Source organism: Rhinopithecus bieti, unplaced genomic scaffold (assembly GCF_001698545.2).
Source record: "Rhinopithecus bieti isolate Rb0 unplaced genomic scaffold, ASM169854v2 scaffold_37691, whole genome shotgun sequence".
NCBI lineage: Eukaryota > Metazoa > Chordata > Mammalia > Primates > Cercopithecidae > Rhinopithecus > Rhinopithecus bieti.
The window spans coordinates 475,282-493,405 of NW_016815803.1; the positions used below are offsets into that span (position 1 = coordinate 475,282).

At 34.4% G+C, this 18,124-nt stretch overlaps 1 protein-coding gene across 11 annotated transcripts in view; it reads right to left on the bottom strand.

The window, feature by feature from the left end:
* MECOM (MDS1 and EVI1 complex locus) overlaps positions 1–18,124 on the bottom strand; it is a 312,984-nt gene that overhangs the window by 51,397 nt on the left and 243,463 nt on the right. For 5 of the 11 annotated variants that reach the window (XM_017853741.1, XM_017853738.1, XM_017853742.1 and 2 more), the window contains exon 2: positions 13,976–14,110. In XM_017853741.1, the coding sequence (XP_017709230.1) occupies positions 13,976–14,110 (135 nt within the window). Of the gene's footprint in view, positions 1–11,177; positions 11,313–12,468; positions 12,526–13,975; positions 14,111–16,722; positions 16,941–16,968; positions 18,030–18,124 lie in introns of those variants that run through there. The other 6 variants (XM_017853747.1, XM_017853745.1, XM_017853744.1 and 3 more) reach the window with 6 other exon arrangements.

The window sequence follows — 18,124 nt, forward strand, 5'->3', positions numbered from 1 at the left end:
TTTTCATTTCATTCTAAGGTTATTTATTAAACAATCCCATAATCAGATAGAGGTTTTAGAAGAAAGAATGAAGTTCTACGATTAACTGGTGAAAATGAGACCAATTATATTATACCACAGTATCTTTGCAAAACCCTGCAGTACTCTGAGAAGGAAATTACTCCTTTGCCTCATATATTCTTCTCTCTCTTTAACATTGCCAATGAGTCTTTTCTCCAATCTTCCTACTGAGAATGTCCACAAACACAATCAATCTTTTTTTTTTTTTTTTTTTTTGAGACAGGGTCTCATTCTGTCGCCTAGGCTGGGGTACAGTGGCACGATCACAGCTCATGGCAGCCTCAACCTCCCTGGGCTCTGGTGATCCTACTACCTCAGCCGCCTGAGTAGCTAGGACTACAGTGTGCACCACCACACCCAGCTAATTTTTGTATTTTTTGGTAGAGATGGAATTTCACCCTGTTACTCTGGCTGGTCTTAAACTCCTGGGCTCAAGCAATCTGCCCATCTAGGCCTCCCAAAGTCCTAGGATTACAAGTGAGCCACTGCGCCCAGCCCAGAATCAATCTTATTAAGGCAAACAAGTCCAGATTCTAAATATCTGAGCAACACACATACACACACACACACAAAACCAAAACAACAACACAACAACCACCATCATATTCTAATAATATATTCTTAGGAGACAGTACTGTTAACTATGGTTTTTTGCAACATCACTTGATTTTTCAAACTAAGAAGAGCTGCATAAGTTGATGTCTTATAAGATCAGCAGAAATGCTCATACTTTAATTTTATTTATCTGTTTATCTTTTGGAAAGAAGAGGACTTTGTACGTGCCTCTTTATTCCAGTAGGTGGCTCTAAAGTACAATTGTTTATTTTTCTATAACAAGACCAGAGCACAAAATTGTGCTAAATTTGAAAATAACTTAATGAGTATTTTCTGCTTAGCTTCTTTCCTGTCAAAATAGAATAATTTTTTTCATTCGATAGTAGTTGAACTACTATAAACCTGAAGCTGGTTTATAGAAAACAATGCTAACATAAAATGTTGCTATAATATGTTATAATATAACCTAAGAATCTTCGTATTTGTCCACAGATAGAATCCAGACTATCTTGGGAAAATTATTCCTTGTTATGTGCTGTTTCTATAAAAAATAGTTTATTTGCAGTTTGTATCCTATTAACCCTAGTCATTCACATTTTCTTTTCCTTGGAAGTACACTGAGAACAGTTCTTTTTAAAGATTACCAGATTTAAAATAATAATAAAATAATGTGTGACTTTGCTTTTTTCCCCTAAATTTTCCAGTTAAATACTTATAAGTACCCTGTTTCATTCTGGAGTTCTATTTCCCCTTAGAAAACAATGGACTTCTCTCAACAGTTTGAATCACCTCTTTTTTTGGCATCTCTCAAAGGTTTAACTTATTAGCTTCCTTTCCAACAACATGTTGACATTTGAATTGTGACATATTAGAACTTTTCGGTGGCTTCTCGGAAATAGTGAGGTTAAAGAGACAATAACCTGCAAGACAGTAAAACAGTGCAATTGTCTCTATTGGGGAATACTACTTAGATATGCATGTCAGGTCATTTTAAGAGAGTATTATGATATCGTTATTTCTTTGTAGTCCACTATTAATCATGTCTCTTTTAATTCTATTTTAGATTTACTCAATCCAATGTGAACAGTCTAAGAAACAAAAGAAATTGATGGATACACTGTAACTATATATTATAAAGACAATTCTCTTTGCCAAGACATAGATCACTACTGTAATTTCCCTTTAAGTGTCCAGATTGTCATGTGAAGAATATTGAGTGAATAAAAAATAAAAGACACGGAAGAGTGTTGATGTTGGCTTTATTTACTGGAGGTAAAAGGTGACATTCCAAGCCATGAAAGGCAAAGAAAAGCAGAGTAGATTTTAACTTCAGGGTGTTCTTTTCAATTTTAAGTGAGTTTTTATGGTGCTCATGAAACTGAGGTTTGGAAAGAACTGGCAAGCGCCAGACATAATGAGGGCAGATTCTGGGCATGCTTCCCCATATAAGAATGTCCCTCGAAGTTCCATTTGCCACACCCTTACAAATCTAGTCCTTTTCTCAAGGTGTTTCTACCACTTGATCTTCATTACATCTCATCCCTTAGGGTTTTAGAGACACTTAAGCAACATGGTTTTCCTCTTCTAATTACAATGGCCCAAAAGTATAATTTGAATCCTTGAATCTAGGGATGTCTACATATAAATTTAATTTACTTTCTAATAATATTAATGGTATGCCAGCAGGCATTTGAGAAGTGACAGGAGTAATTTAAACCAGAACAAAATGACAATTTGTAGCCCTGAAACAATATAGTGGGGAAATGACGGGATGTCATCTTAGAGGAATCAGGCCTTCCAGAAAATATACTTTTATATTATAAAATAGATCTTTCAGCAAATAAAAATGCAACAAAGAAGTGATTTATATAGATTTTCTCACATATTTGTATATAGTTAGTATGACCATGCTTATAAAAATACAGTTATAATATCTTTAAAGTCAGTGTTTTCTCAAAAATATCGACTATATTGTAGTCCAGTGAATTACATGCCATCTGTGTTATGTGCCAGAAGCAGAGACACTACTAATATGACTCTCTCATTTTGTGTTGGAGAAAATGGAAGGGAGTCAATTAGTCTGTTAAGTTCCATAAAAGAGTTAATAATGGGTCTCCTCTCCTATCGGGGTTTTATGTAAAAGTTCTCTGAATTCAAAATAAAATATCCTAGATCTGAAATTTTGGAATGAATATACCCCAATAAATAAAGAGAGGCTCAAAATATTCAACACTTAGAAAATGTTGAATTAATACAAAAGGTTGTTCATGTATTAATTTTGCTCTCTCTCTCTCAGAATGTTCTATGAAAAAGAAAAACTCAATTCTTCCCAATATAAGGTGAAAGATAAGAAGAATGGGGCCTTATAGTTTAAGAAAATAGATTATATGGAAATTCAATTTTTTTAAAAAGTCATAATAAATATTTTAAAACTGTGTTAACTCCTCCAAAACTTTCTATTTGGTAGCTAATACCAAACTCCAGAAGCATGACATGTTATGAACATAACCTAACTCCCATACACCTGAAACTTTTGCCAGTTGAGATGGTTTTTTCATTTTATCACATAAAAAATTAAATTTTCCCAGTATCTTGCTAGGCTCTTTTTATTTTTCTATAAAGCAATATTTATACCTTTGTAAGTACGAATATTGTATTTGGATCTCTGGATACCTCAATTTATAAGGATAAGTTTTTACAGTAAATGTTTTAGTAACAGATTTCATGTTCTTTTATTTTTAAAATTTGTTCAAATAGCACACTAGTGAAATTTCTAAATGTTATTTAAAATTCTAAATTATGCAAGAAGTTGAAAAGTAAAACTAGAAATCCAAAATTGTTCAGTTTTACCACTGGTAAAACCCACAGTTGAAGGCATAATTATGATGTTATACATGCATATAGAAATTAAATACCCTAAAGAGAATTATTACAATTAATTTATTTTAATCAAACCCTGAAAGTATTTCCAAATGCAAAGAGAGTATCCATTCAGTTAGTACTCACAAGGCTAAGTATAAAAGACAGTGGTGATATGAAATTGATTTAGCAAATTTAGACTTCCAAATTATACATTTTCATGAGGTGTTACTTATAAATACATATTTTATAATTTGACATAAATATGGCAAAGTATATGTTTTGGAGACATTTTTTTATTTGCATATTAGCAATCTCATATTATATATATAATTACATATAATAAGAACGAATGCTTCATGGCATATGATTATTATATATCATACAAGTTATATGTAATTATATATTATGTTTTATAAAATTTATATTATATATACTTGGAATTAGAATTAATCATATATCATTATTCATTTTATTTGGTTAAGTCCAAGAGGGCAGCAGTAAAGCAAGTATAGACACTCATAAGCACTTTGATAGGAAAGTTAATATGCCATAAAAGACTTTCAGTCTAACTCTGTTTTATACTTTGAAAGACTGCGTTCAACCAAATCCTCTATCATTAGTACTTACAAATGGTAATCAGGTGGGTCTTGTTTATTATACCAGAGAACAAAAATCTAGAATCTGTCAGATTCTTTATCTGTGGATTGATTTAAAGTATTATGTTTGTATTATTGAGACAGAAAATTCTGCACACAAGGGGAAAATAAGAAAGAAGGAAAACACATTTACTTTTAAAAGATGAACAAGGCTTTATTGTCATGAATCCCCGTTTATTTTTCCTGATCAAACACTGGAAGTTTTATTTATGCTTAATAGACTGCATTTGGCATGTCTAAAAATGACAGAAGTGTGAATTATGAATGACCTTCAACCTATGCAGGAAGTTGTAATAATTGAAATAATAGAGAAATGTACTCCCAGCAAAATCTGTACTGAGAGAAAACCTTTTCTGGCTATTGGTGTCTTTTCACTTTGAAGTTAACAGTTCATTTCTTCCTCTTCCAGCTCCCAACATTTGGCCTAAATGCTTTATTTTCTATATCTTCATTCAATTTACTAGTCTGAAGCCTAGGAAAAGCTGAATGGAACTTCAGCAATTGGAGGGTCGGTAGGAGAGGAGGTAGGTAGCAGCAGTTTGCACGTTTGAACAAAGTCAACATTTCATATGGACATATCTGTCAGTCTTGGTACTGCAGAGAGGTGGCATCAAGTCTACAGACACAATATATGCAATAGGAAACATAGTCTGGACTCCTGATCTATCCATAGTCATGTGGGAAACTCCAATTCAGGAGTGATGTAAAGTTTAATAGGAGTCTCTGGAGGAAGGATCCTATTATACATTCTGAGCCTAATTAATAAGAGGTAAAGAGAAGTGTCTTCAGCAGAGATTGATGACCGAACATAAATTTGTCCAACACTATGGAAGCTTTCTCATAGCTAAAGCATTGCCAAAGCAAATCACGCTTAGTTTCTCCAAAGAAAAAGTATCTCATATTTGTCTTCAGGGTCACAGTCTAAAGACAAGAAAATATTAATTGAAAAAGATCAAGTACTACCTTGCTATATCCACTTCCTAAATGAAAAATATGACTCCACGAGACCAAGGTATCTTTGGTGGGGAAATTTTTTCTTCTCCACATCTTTATCTCTTTGTCAGTAACATGAAGAGAAAACCAAGTATAACTTATTGAATGAAACAAAACAGAGAGAGAATTGTTAGTTCTAGTTTGCATAAATAGGGCAATTGATAAAGATACACATTATTATACACGAAGCTTACAGTGTACCCAGCCTGAAAGCTTTGCAAGGTGTCTCCTTAAATAACCTCTGAGGATCTCTCTACAGACCCCCCAAAAATATCCAGTAGCCACCTGTCTTTAATGTGATCATTTCATCTGACTGAATAAAAACTGATCATCATTTGGAATGATTTCCAAACCTTTGGGAAGAGTTCCATCATTACATTATAAAGAAGCTAAAAAGATCATCTTTGGTGTTTTACTTGGCTGGAGGCTTCTCTTGTGTCCTTGAGCAAAACATTCTCCTCCTTCATGGCTTGTAAAGCATTCTTGTGACTTTTTTATGCTATTCCAGAAATAGCTACAGTCTATTGTGGGTGTGATGTTTTGCGATCTTCCTGAATGAAAGGTGATATATACATGCAAACACTAATTACTTAAAATGTGCACTTAATACTTCAGGTCACCCTCTCTTTCAACTTATGCAGTTTGTGAATTTTAACAAAAATCCTAGTGTTATGTCAGTGCTGTGTCCTAGGCATTGTTACATGAAGGAAACTTCATTAGGGGCAGGGGATGAGGTGATGTTTGTTTTATGATGTAAAAATCAAATGGCAAACTATGTTTGAAAGAGTTTCATCTTCAGGTGAAGGAAGTAACTTGTCAGCCAGACAACATCCCCCCAAAGTCAGCTTAGGCACTGTTCACAAAGCCAGTCTCTGGGTATTGCCAGCTGGCATTCATCTTAAAACAGCAGAGCATAACTTTGGTATAAAAGTGGAACTTGACTTAAAAGCAAAGCAAAGAAAATGCCCAAAGCCAATAATAACTTTAACATCAAAAGAAGTCGTACAAAATGTGGACAGATATCCTTGTAAAGGAAGAGCAAATTAACAAATTACCTGACAGTAGACACAAACATTTTTAAAAAGTGTAAAGAGGCTAACAAATTACATTTTTGCAGTATACATAACTAATCTACCTTGCTGTTTTGCACAAATTGTACTAATTGAATGATGCAGGAAAGTGGGTTTTTTTCATAGTAAAATCCAAAGAAAATAACAGTTGAGCCCACAATAAGCTCACAATAAAATGCTGTTCTAGTGTCACAGCAGTCTGATATAATCATTCACGTGGACCTAAGGAGAGCGAACGCGGGGTGCCACATCAGCTATGATCGTCCTGGAAGCAGTTAAAACTTTATAAGGTAAAGCACAAACGAGAACAATGCCTGTTCCAACTGAAAACACTGCAGAGTCTTGTTGCCATTCATTAACCACAAGGGAGCTGGCAGAATCCTTAAGTGAATTCTGACTTTGTATTCTCTGAGGGGCACTCATTCTTCTGTATCTCATTTCTTCAAAATATACATCAGGCATTAGATAATCTCTTATCGACACATTTCTTTTTATTCAGAGTGAACAGCAGACTTCTCTTATTCTGCTTACTAAATGCCAGCTGTCAAGGGCCTACTTAAAAATGAAAGGACTTATCACCTTGTGTAAATGACAAGATTAATAATGTCTTGGGTTTCTGAGAACTTTATTCTACTCATAGACCATGTTAGGGCAGGCCAGGAGTTTGAATAAAATTGTGTTCCTTCTTATGATACAGAATACACACACACTTACATATACAAAACATTATCCCAAAGTACTCGCCCAGATCAGTCTATCAGTGAAAAGGCAGGTTTCATTTAAGTCTAAAAAGTCAACTTACATAAATTGTATTAATTATAAGTGGAAAGGCAGGTCTCATTTAAGTCTAAAAAGCCAACTTAGGTAAATTGTGTCTTAGTGACTCTCTGATCATTACCAATATGTTTTCACTATGAAGAAGTATTAGAGTAAAGCTGTTGTGTCCAGAGAACTACTCCATAGGTACCCAAACTTCGTGAATCTACTCAAGCATGAGAACTGGCCTTGTCTGAGGTGGATGGGGGTCTATGGGTAGGTAGCCCCGGTTCTGATCCAGGCGAAGGGTATATGTGGGGTCAAAAGGAGACTTATCAAAGGATGGAGAGAGAGGTGAGAACAGGGTAAGACCGACCAAATCTAAAGCAATGAGTTACATCCACCAATCAAAATGGTTTGTAAAAGTAAGATAGCTACAAGACTTTAAAGGAAAGAATATCTAAATAACTAGTTTTCTTCTTTAAAAAAAAAAACACAGTAAATCATGTAGATGTTTGGTCTACTTCACATTAAACACATGGGTGCTTCTGTAGTAAATGAAAACTCTGAATAATAAAAAAAGAAATTTGTATGCTTCCTCTCTCTGTATATTGGTCCTGTTGAGGACCTAGTCTGGAAAGAGATTTCCTCAACCAACTCTCTGCTTTTGCTCCTACCCTGCTCTGCCTTTCAGGGTCAGTTCTTGCTCCTGAAAGCAACCAAGGATAATTTCAGGTTGTTAGAATGTAAATATTTAAGCATTGTCTGTCTCAGTAAAAATTTCCAGCTAAACACTGTGCCACAGTCTTAAAACTAGGTAGCATTGTAGAGAAACTTTAAGGGAAAATAATTAGAATGTCAAGGATAAAGAAACTTGGGTATATTTAATGGATCTACTATTTTATGACTTGAGTGTGACCGTGACTCAATTTACTAATGTCTTTGGTGTAGCTTCTTTCATAGAGATAAATTACTGTAGTTAACACATTTTTTCAGGGGTGAATAAAGATATCAGTCAGAAGCCACAGCTACTTAGAAATTATGGTTCAGCAATGATGTCAATGTTTTCAGAATGTGTATCTCCAAAAACATCACTGCAATAATTTTGGAAGCATGAAATGAAAGAGACGTCTAAAATCACAAAACTTGAATCTTTCTAGGCAGCACCGACAAGAAAGAAAGCTGCCACAAAGCTCATTCTGTCTGAAAAAAAAAAAAATTCTGAAATGAAATAACTCACATAAATCCGCTGGAAAATTTAAACTCAGGAAAATTTCCTTAAGTAAAATGCTGGTAGAAAGGTATGGGGAAAGTGGTAATTGGGTGACTTTCATTTAAATTTTTTTCTGATACAAAATAGATTACATCTTTTATCAACTTTACTTAAAAAGCAAAACCCATGCTGTTTCTAGAACTTCTTCACCCACAAAGAAATCAAATACAGGTTATCCATCATACAACGTTTTGCTTGTCCTACTACTATCAAACTGTATTATAATCTTAGCAACACATTTATTTTATTTAATATGGCTCCTCTACATCATTAAAAACTGATCCTAATTAATTAAACTTGATCTTTTAACATTAGAATTTTTTAAAATATGTATCTTTGAAAAAGTAAAGTACAATTTATACACTCTTGTTTTGTCCTGGGTAATCTTTTTCTTTCTTTGTTAGATGACCTAATTATTACCATGACTAACTTGCAATTGAAAGCTTCATCTCAAATTCCTTTTTTTTAAGAGTCCAGGATTTATACCTGTCTTGTTCTAAAATTCATTTGATAAACTTTATCTGTATCTAAAAATCAGAGCAAAGAGAAACACTTTTTGTAATTTCTTGTAGAGCATTCCATTTACTTTTGTGTTATACAGGTGAGTTGACGTCATTAATGTCTAATAATTACTCCTATACCAGGGTCCCTCTCTATAGCTAAATATTAAATAATACCTCCCACAATGGGAGTGTTCATTATGTGATGAGTTGTGCTTATTCACCATTTGGCAGCTCCTATTCCTCATGGAAAAGAGAGCAAAAAAACAGACCTAGGGAATCTCTTTAGTCAGCTCTTTTATCATGTACTCAGTACAACATTCACATTTCAAAGTTGTCTAGAACTGCTAGTTTTAATTGGATTTTAGAATATTCATATGTGCTTTATAGGTGAATAGACTTATAATACATGCATACACTATTTGGGTGTCTGTTCCCTTTTGTCTTGCCAATTGGGCTAAGAGTGATTGTAAACATCTACACGTATCATACAAATCTGACTTTTACCTCTGACTTTCCTCCCTTGTTGTTTATGGATGAATTTCCTTGAATTTCACAATTATATTATTTGATATGCATTCTGTTAGCATCTTAGATTTCTGTCAGCATAATATAGAAGTTAAAAATTACCACTTAGGAAAAATATGTGTCTAATATTGTCCTTATCTGTTTTCCCAAATTAAGTATTTTCTCTGATTCTCTAGTCAAAATAAGTAAACATGCTATTCATTAAGGCATAAAACTGGCATTTTTTTTTAAAAAATGGGATTTTACAATGTATATTTCAAAAGTAACTGTGGTAAAATTATAAATGCCTACTTTAATGAGTAGCCTAATTCATAGTGAGAAACAGGAAAACAGTTTCCCTTTTTTAATGCAATCAAGATTCCCAATAAGAGTACATTTATTATAAAACACTATACACATAAACATTAAATGAAAAAATGGCTGCAAGTACATTTAGATTGCCTACAAGTCCCATTCTTAAATCATCTTTTCACTGATTCTACAACAGTTGTATCTGTCTAAGGAAATAGCTTCCATTGTCAATAAATATGAATAGCAAACAATTATTACGATATAATTATATTATTTCATCTTAAAGCTATTATTTGAGGTCCTCCAGTTCCTTCTGCAAGGAGTATAACATTAATTTACTCACAATACCTACGTATTTCCCACATCTACAAATAGTAGGTGCTCAAAAAATATTTGTTGTTGATGGCGACAGTAACTCATATGATAGACAGGATATTTTCTGCTCACAATCAATAGCTAATTTAATAATGTTTTCCCTTGCCAATAATTCCTCTTGTTTTCTTATGGCAAGGAGAAAAAACAATTGATTGGTTTATTATTTTGATATATGTTGAAGATTTTAAATGATTTCCATTTAAACCTAATTTTACAATTTACTACCTCTTACACAGTTTAGTCAGTAAAATTATCTGGTAGCTGGTAAGATGCCAAGGAATAATCTCACAATAATGAATGAAATAGAGTCTTAGACCAATTGACAGTAGCTTTATTTAAGTTTTCAATTGGAAACATTTAATTTAAACTATTCTTTTCTTGGGGATGATTTCATAGTAGATTTGCCAAGCAACCACTTCAACATGGTCTTTGAAACATATTTGATTTAGGAAACCATTGGGTTAAAAGAAATAAATGATTGTAACATAATTAAATTCTAACCCAACAATGTTTATAAAACAAGAATTAATGGGCTGAATTTCTTGTTATTTCAGGTATTGTCATATTATATTATAAGATTCATAAGCTAATTTTATTAAGTGTAAAATATGTTTCATGATATTTTCATGATCTTTATTTCACAGTTATTGTTATTAAAGTCAACCTCACTTCATGGTCCTCCATAATGTCACAAAGCAATTTCCAGCAGGGTTATTTTAAACTTTTGACGTATACCAAAAAAAGTATTTTAATTAATCTAAAAGTAAGTGTTCTCATTTATAATTAGGCAAATCAATATAAAATGCATAATTAGATAAGTCCACACTGATACCATGCATATAGATTTCAAATAAAACCTATATAACATTTCAAGTATATCACTTCCAATTTCTGCATAAATTCACAAGATGTTCTTGATTAGCTCAATACCTTTCATGAATGTACCTACTATGATAGCAAAGAAAACTGAACAGTACGCAGTAATAATACTCAGTTTTAAAATCATTCAGTCAGACCAAGAAAACTGGTGCATTTATGAAGGATACTAGTACAAAGTGAATAGACTACCCAAAGAATGTAAAGAAAGTAGTACTAAATATGACTTTGCTCAGAATTTTACTTATATTTGTGCATTATCTTTTACAATATCAACAAACAGGCCACAAGGGTCTACTGCAGTTCACTGTTATTTTATTCTTCAGGCTCCACTGATACTTTAGTGCTGTCAAGGAAAGACAAGAAAATCCTTACAACATACCTGATCATTTATCTGGCACGCAACAAGGTTGTGTTGATCATAACAGCCAGCGAATCTAATGTACTTGAGCCAGCTTCCTACATCTGGTTGACTGGCATCTATGCAGAACTTCACATTGTAAAACTCATCTAAGATCTGGAGGAAAGAAGATGAGAACAATCAATTGTCATATTGGCCCACTCATTAAAATAATCAGTTGTTTGAAAATATTTCATTGAAATGTATATTCCTTCTTTGGATCCTTAAAAAAAGTCAGATCACAGGCACATTAATAGAGGGGAAATGAGAAGTTACCTTGAAAATGACAACACACTGCTTTTTTTTTTTAAAGGAATAAAGCACTTGCAATTTGTTACAAAAACTGATTAATTGGTTTCAAAAATGCTTATTTTCATATGCATAAATTAGTGCTAATTTTATCCAATGTGATTTTTACAAAAAATAATAGTGAACAGCATATATTAACATAATATTTCTAAACATTATAGTCAATATTTCATATTTATATAGTCTCATATAAGCGTATATTTTCACATTTTTGCACTTTAATTTAAAAACTTCCATCTAATTTTTTTTCATAGTTAGCATTTCATCACCATGAAACAAATCACACTCTTAATTGAAGGAGATAATAAGATTTGTCTTATAGGTGCTTCTGATCAAACTAAAGGAAAACAAGTTAAAATAATCGATTCGGAAACACTCATGCAAAGTATGGCAAACTCAGTTAACACATGTCAATGCATGTTTCAATATTTTGTCTAGTAAGCAAAATAACAAAGCTGGCTCCTTGTGAACAAATAAAAAATATATTAAAATACTGTAACGAACTGCCATCATTAGGTATACTTGTACCTTGTTATTTTTCATGAAATTTTACATTTGGCCCATCGAAATGTTAATCATTAGTTAGGACACACTAAACAAAAATTGAAGAGGGAAACTTCAATTTTTAAGGTCTTGTGTACTTAAACCAAGCTATTCTGATTCACTAACAGCAATAATGTCTTAAACATCAATATTAAAAGCTGAGAGTTGTTGACCTGATGGTGAATAACTACAAAACCTGGTAATGTTATGTCAATCAGTTAATACAAATGAGGAAGTTTCCTATCAAAGACTAAGCAATATACCTAGAACAAAAATTATTGAATTAAATAACTCCCACAGATCTCTGCTGTATGCATACCCACATAAAAGTTAAAATTAAACTCTTGAGTACTGAGACCAAAAGCAATTTTGCATAGAATTCAGGCAATCACCCAGTTGCAGATTCAAGTCATTAACTCACCATATACTTCAAGAAAAACCCAGTGCTCTGAGGGCTTTAGTCAAGAAACCCTATGAATAAGCCTTTGGCCATGAGGAAATTGAAGGGCAGTAAGTTGTCCCACAATTTTAAAAAGAAAAATTGAACATAAGATAGGGATATTGCTAAACACACACACATACACACANCTCCAGTTCCTTCTGCAAGGAGTATAACATTAATTTACTCACAATACCTACGTATTTCCCACATCTACAAATAGTAGGTGCTCAAAAAATATTTGTTGTTGATGGCGACAGTAACTCATATGATAGACAGGATATTTTCTGCTCACAATCAATAGCTAATTTAATAATGTTTTCCCTTGCCAATAATTCCTCTTGTTTTCTTATGGCAAGGAGAAAAAACAATTGATTGGTTTATTATTTTTGATATATGTTGAAGATTTTTAAATGATTTCCATTTAAACCTAATTTTACAATTTACTACCTCTTACACAGTTTAGTCAGTAAAAATTATCTGGTAGCTGGTAAGATGCCAAGGAATAATCTCACAATAATGAATGAAATAGAGTCTTAGACCAATTGACAGTAGCTTTATTTAAGTTTTCAATTGGAAACATTTAATTTAAACTATTCTTTTTCTTGGGGATGATTTCATAGTAGATTTGCCAAGCAACCACTTCAACATGGTCTTTGAAACATATTTGATTTAGGAAACCATTGGGTTAAAAGAAATAAATGATTGTAACATAATTAAATTCTAACCCAACAATGTTTATAAAACAAGAATTAATGGGCTGAATTTCTTGTTATTTCAGGTATTGTCATATTATATTATAAGATTCATAAGCTAATTTTATTAAGTGTAAAATATGTTTCATGATATTTTCATGATCTTTATTTCACAGTTATTGTTATTAAAGTCAACCTCACTTCATGGTCCTCCATAATGTCACAAAGCAATTTCCAGCAGGGTTATTTTTAAACTTTTTGACGTATACCAAAAAAAGTATTTTAATTAATCTAAAAGTAAGTGTTCTCATTTATAATTAGGCAAATCAATATAAAATGCATAATTAGATAAGTCCACACTGATACCATGCATATAGATTTCAAATAAAACCTATATAACATTTCAAGTATATCACTTCCAATTTCTGCATAAATTCACAAGATGTTCTTGATTAGCTCAATACCTTTCATGAATGTACCTACTATGATAGCAAAGAAAAACTGAACAGTACGCAGTAATAATACTCAGTTTTAAAATCATTCAGTCAGACCAAGAAAACTGGTGCATTTATGAAGGATACTAGTACAAAGTGAATAGACTACCCAAAGAATGTAAAGAAAGTAGTACTAAATATGACTTTGCTCAGAATTTTACTTATATTTGTGCATTATCTTTTACAATATCAACAAACAGGCCACAAGGGTCTACTGCAGTTCACTGTTATTTTTATTCTTCAGGCTCCACTGATACTTTAGTGCTGTCAAGGAAAGACAAGAAAATCCTTACAACATACCTGATCATTTATCTGGCACGCAACAAGGTTGTGTTGATCATAACAGCCAGCGAATCTAATGTACTTGAGCCAGCTTCCTACATCTGGTTGACTGGCATCTATGCAGAACTTCACATTGTAAAACTCATCTAAGATCTGGAGGAAAGAAGATGAGAACAATCAATTGTCATATTGGCCCACTCATTAAAATAATCAGTTGTTTGAAAATATTTCATTGAAATGTATATTCCTTCTTTGGATCCTTAAAAAAAGTCAGATCACAGGCACATTAATAGAGGGGAAATGAGAAGTTACCTTGAAAATGACAACACACTGCTTTTTTTTTTTAAAGGAATAAAGCACTTGCAATTTGTTACAAAAACTGATTAATTGGTTTCAAAAATGCTTATTTTCATATGCATAAATTAGTGCTAATTTTATCCAATGTGATTTTTACAAAAAATAATAGTGAACAGCATATATTAACATAATATTTCTAAACATTATAGTCAATATTTCATATTTATATAGTCTCATATAAGCGTATATTTTCACATTTTTGCACTTTAATTTAAAACTTCCATCTAATTTTTTTTCATAGTTAGCATTTCATCACCATGAAACAAATCACACTCTTAATTGAAGGAGATAATAAGATTTGTCTTATAGGTGCTTCTGATCAAACTAAAGGAAAACAAGTTAAAATAATCGATTCGGAAACACTCATGCAAAGTATGGCAAACTCAGTTAACACATGTCAATGCATGTTTCAATATTTTGTCTAGTAAGCAAAATAACAAAGCTGGCTCCTTGTGAACAAATAAAAAATATATTAAAATACTGTAACGAACTGCCATCATTAGGTATACTTGTACCTTGTTATTTTCATGAAATTTTACATTTGGCCCATCGAAATGTTAATCATTAGTTAGGACACACTAAACAAAATTGAAGAGGGAAACTTCAATTTTAAGGTCTTGTGTACTTAAACCAAGCTATTCTGATTCACTAACAGCAATAATGTCTTAAACATCAATATTAAAAGCTGAGAGTTGTTGACCTGATGGTGAATAACTACAAAACCTGGTAATGTTATGTCAATCAGTTAATACAAATGAGGAAGTTTCCTATCAAAGACTAAGCAATATACCTAGAACAAAATTATTGAATTAAATAACTCCCACAGATCTCTGCTGTATGCATACCCACATAAAAGTTAAAATTAAACTCTTGAGTACTGAGACCAAAAGCAATTTTGCATAGAATTCAGGCAATCACCCAGTTGCAGATTCAAGTCATTAACTCACCATATACTTCAAGAAAACCCAGTGCTCTGAGGGCTTTAGTCAAGAAACCCTATGAATAAGCCTTTGGCCATGAGGAAATTGAAGGGCAGTAAGTTGTCCCACAATTTTAAAAGAAAATTGAACATAAGATAGGGATATTGCTAAACACACACACATACACACACACACACACACACACACAAATCAAACTCTTCTTTTTCAAGGACACCTCTTCACACTAACGACGACAAAAGTGTACACTTAAATATCCTTTCTATCAAGAGGACAAATTCTAAAAATTTGTTATAAATAAAATCACAAACTTTAAGATGTTTCTTCAACTCTCAGTGCTGAGTAACTCAAATGGCACTTTGAGATTTACCCCCATCCCAGATGTTGAGAAGGTACATAAATAACAATAGCAATGCACATTTTAAATAGTAAAAGTTGGAGTTTGTTGCTGGGTTTTGTTGGTTTGTTCAGTCTGTTTGGTTTCTGGTTGATCTTTTGTTGTTTGTTTCCTTGACTGGCAAAAAAAAAAAGAAAGAAAAAGAAAAAAAAAAGGCAGTTCTCCTGACGCACTCAAGAAATATTTAATAAAGCCAGTGAAATGCAACACTAATTCCATTTCATATTTGCAGAGAGACGTGGAAAACTTGCTAATTTCAAAGTCAAGAAACATCCATCCCCTTAGCTTTCAAGCATTCCTTTTTACAGGGGCAGGGAGTTAAGTATTACATATACTGCACATAAAAATTGTAGGTGTAATTTTATTCCGTGTTAACATTATTAGCATTGCCACTGTCAACAGCAAAATTAATTTTTTAAAAGGTTCATTTCCAAAGAATGTCTTTTTACATAATCTGTTACATGATTATTCAAAGATTTCACCATCATATTAACATTCTTCCTCTCAATATTATTGCCCCAAGACAAAAGCTTAGCTTTCTCCAGAAACGTTTGCCCCCTGGGTGAATTATTCACTTTTGATTTGCTAGCAGAACTGCATTTGTCTCCCAAATGTCTTAATCGTGTCGGAAATCTCTAATAAAATAAAGTAACGACATATCTTCAGTCATTTCATATAACACACTCCTGTGTTTTTAAAAGCTGTCAAGCTCCAAAGATAGCTTAAAAAAAAAAAAAAAAAAAAAAAAAAACCCCTTTAGGTAGACTTTAGAGAAAGGCCCTTTCAAAAAACCAACAGCAAAAGGGGGAAAAAAATCCCCACAATCTAGCCAAAGGGTCCGAATGTGACTTTCTCGCGAAGCAGCACACGATGTTGGACAGCAAAGCTGTTACTTGGCAAGGTGGAACTCGGCCGAGAGCGGCTCCAAAGTCGCGTGGCCAGTGCCAGGAATTCAGATTTTGGCAACCGCACCTTGTGCGTCCCCGAAACCGACGGACAGAGACACACGGAGGGAGGGGAAGAAGGACAAGAGCGCAAGGAAAAGAGGCCGACAAGTCGGCAGAGAAACCCACCGAAGGCCGGACGACCCACCCCGGAGACGTGTCCAGACCGCACCGTTTCGCAGGAGGAACAAGGAAATCGCCCGGCTTAGCAACGTAGATAAGCAGCAGGGCTCCGCGAGACTGCGGGCGAGGAGGAAAGAAGGCTGGGGGCGGGGGGCGCCCGTAGAAACGGTGCCCAGGCAGGAAACTGTCCGAAGTGACAAACTTTCACATCGCCCAGACATTTTTTCCTTTTAAAGTGAGGAGTTCTCTTACCTTTAGATTTCTATGGCCTCAACTCAGCAATAATAGGCAATCACAGAAGAATCAAAATAAACAAAATAAAATAATCAGCAGCCCCCAACGCTCCTGCACGAAAATCCTTTCAAACGATCCCGAGCAACATTTCGAGATGTTTAAAAATAATAATAACAATTTTTTGAAAGCCTCGCGTCTCGATTTCCAAATGGGTCTCTGACAACTTTGTCCGTCTCTAGGATCTGCTCTCCAGCACCACGCGTTTCGGATTTATTGTCCGCCAACAGTGTATTTTTAATACAAGAAATGAAGTCTTCTGCCGTCTGGGTGACCCGGGTTTGGTGTGTTTTGGCTTTTTCCCCCTTCCTAAATGAGCTCGGAGCTATTCCTTCTGGTTCACATCACCTCCCTCTTTTCTCACTTTCTCTTGCTCTTATCAGCCCGATGTGTAATGAAAGTTATCTGAAACCCACTAAAACTTCTACTTCTCCTTCCCAGTTCCAAGGGGGGAAAACAAGCAGGAGGAGGAGAGTTTGAAAAGGTGGGGGGCCTGGGGAGGCGAGGGGAGCTCTATCCCCCTTTCAGATCCTCCGCAGCGCCTTCGCGGGTCCTGGACCCTCACGGGATCGTCCCCTTTCGCAACTCCAAGCTCAGACGCCGGGTTTCTATTTCATGAACTGTCTCTTTAAAGAGGATCTGCTCGGCCATCCAGAAAGAACCCGGGGCGAGGGAGAAAGGGAGCTATCTCCTGCCGCCCAGAGTGATCTGATCGGAAGCCAGACGGGCTCCTCTTTTAAATTTTTAAAGTGACAGCAGCCTCTTCTGGCGGGAGAGGTCACAAAAAGGTCGCCAAGATCCAAGTCCTATAGGGACAGACTGATTATGGATGCACCATCCCCCTTAAACATGTAGATTTCTCCGGGTAAACAACCAATGGGGAGATCCCGCCGGGCAGGATTTCTTTCCCCAGGGAAATAGCCTCTGTTTCGATGTCCTGAAAGCACAAGTGTGGTGTGTGCGTGTGTGTGTGTGTGCGCGCGCGCGCGAGTGTGTGTGTGTGTGTGTGTGTGTGAGAGAGAGAGAGAGAGAGAGGGAGAGAGAGAGATGGGGGATGGGAAGGATGGGGAAGGGTGGAGAAGTGCTTTCAGGGGTGTGAGGGTGTGTGCACCGAGGC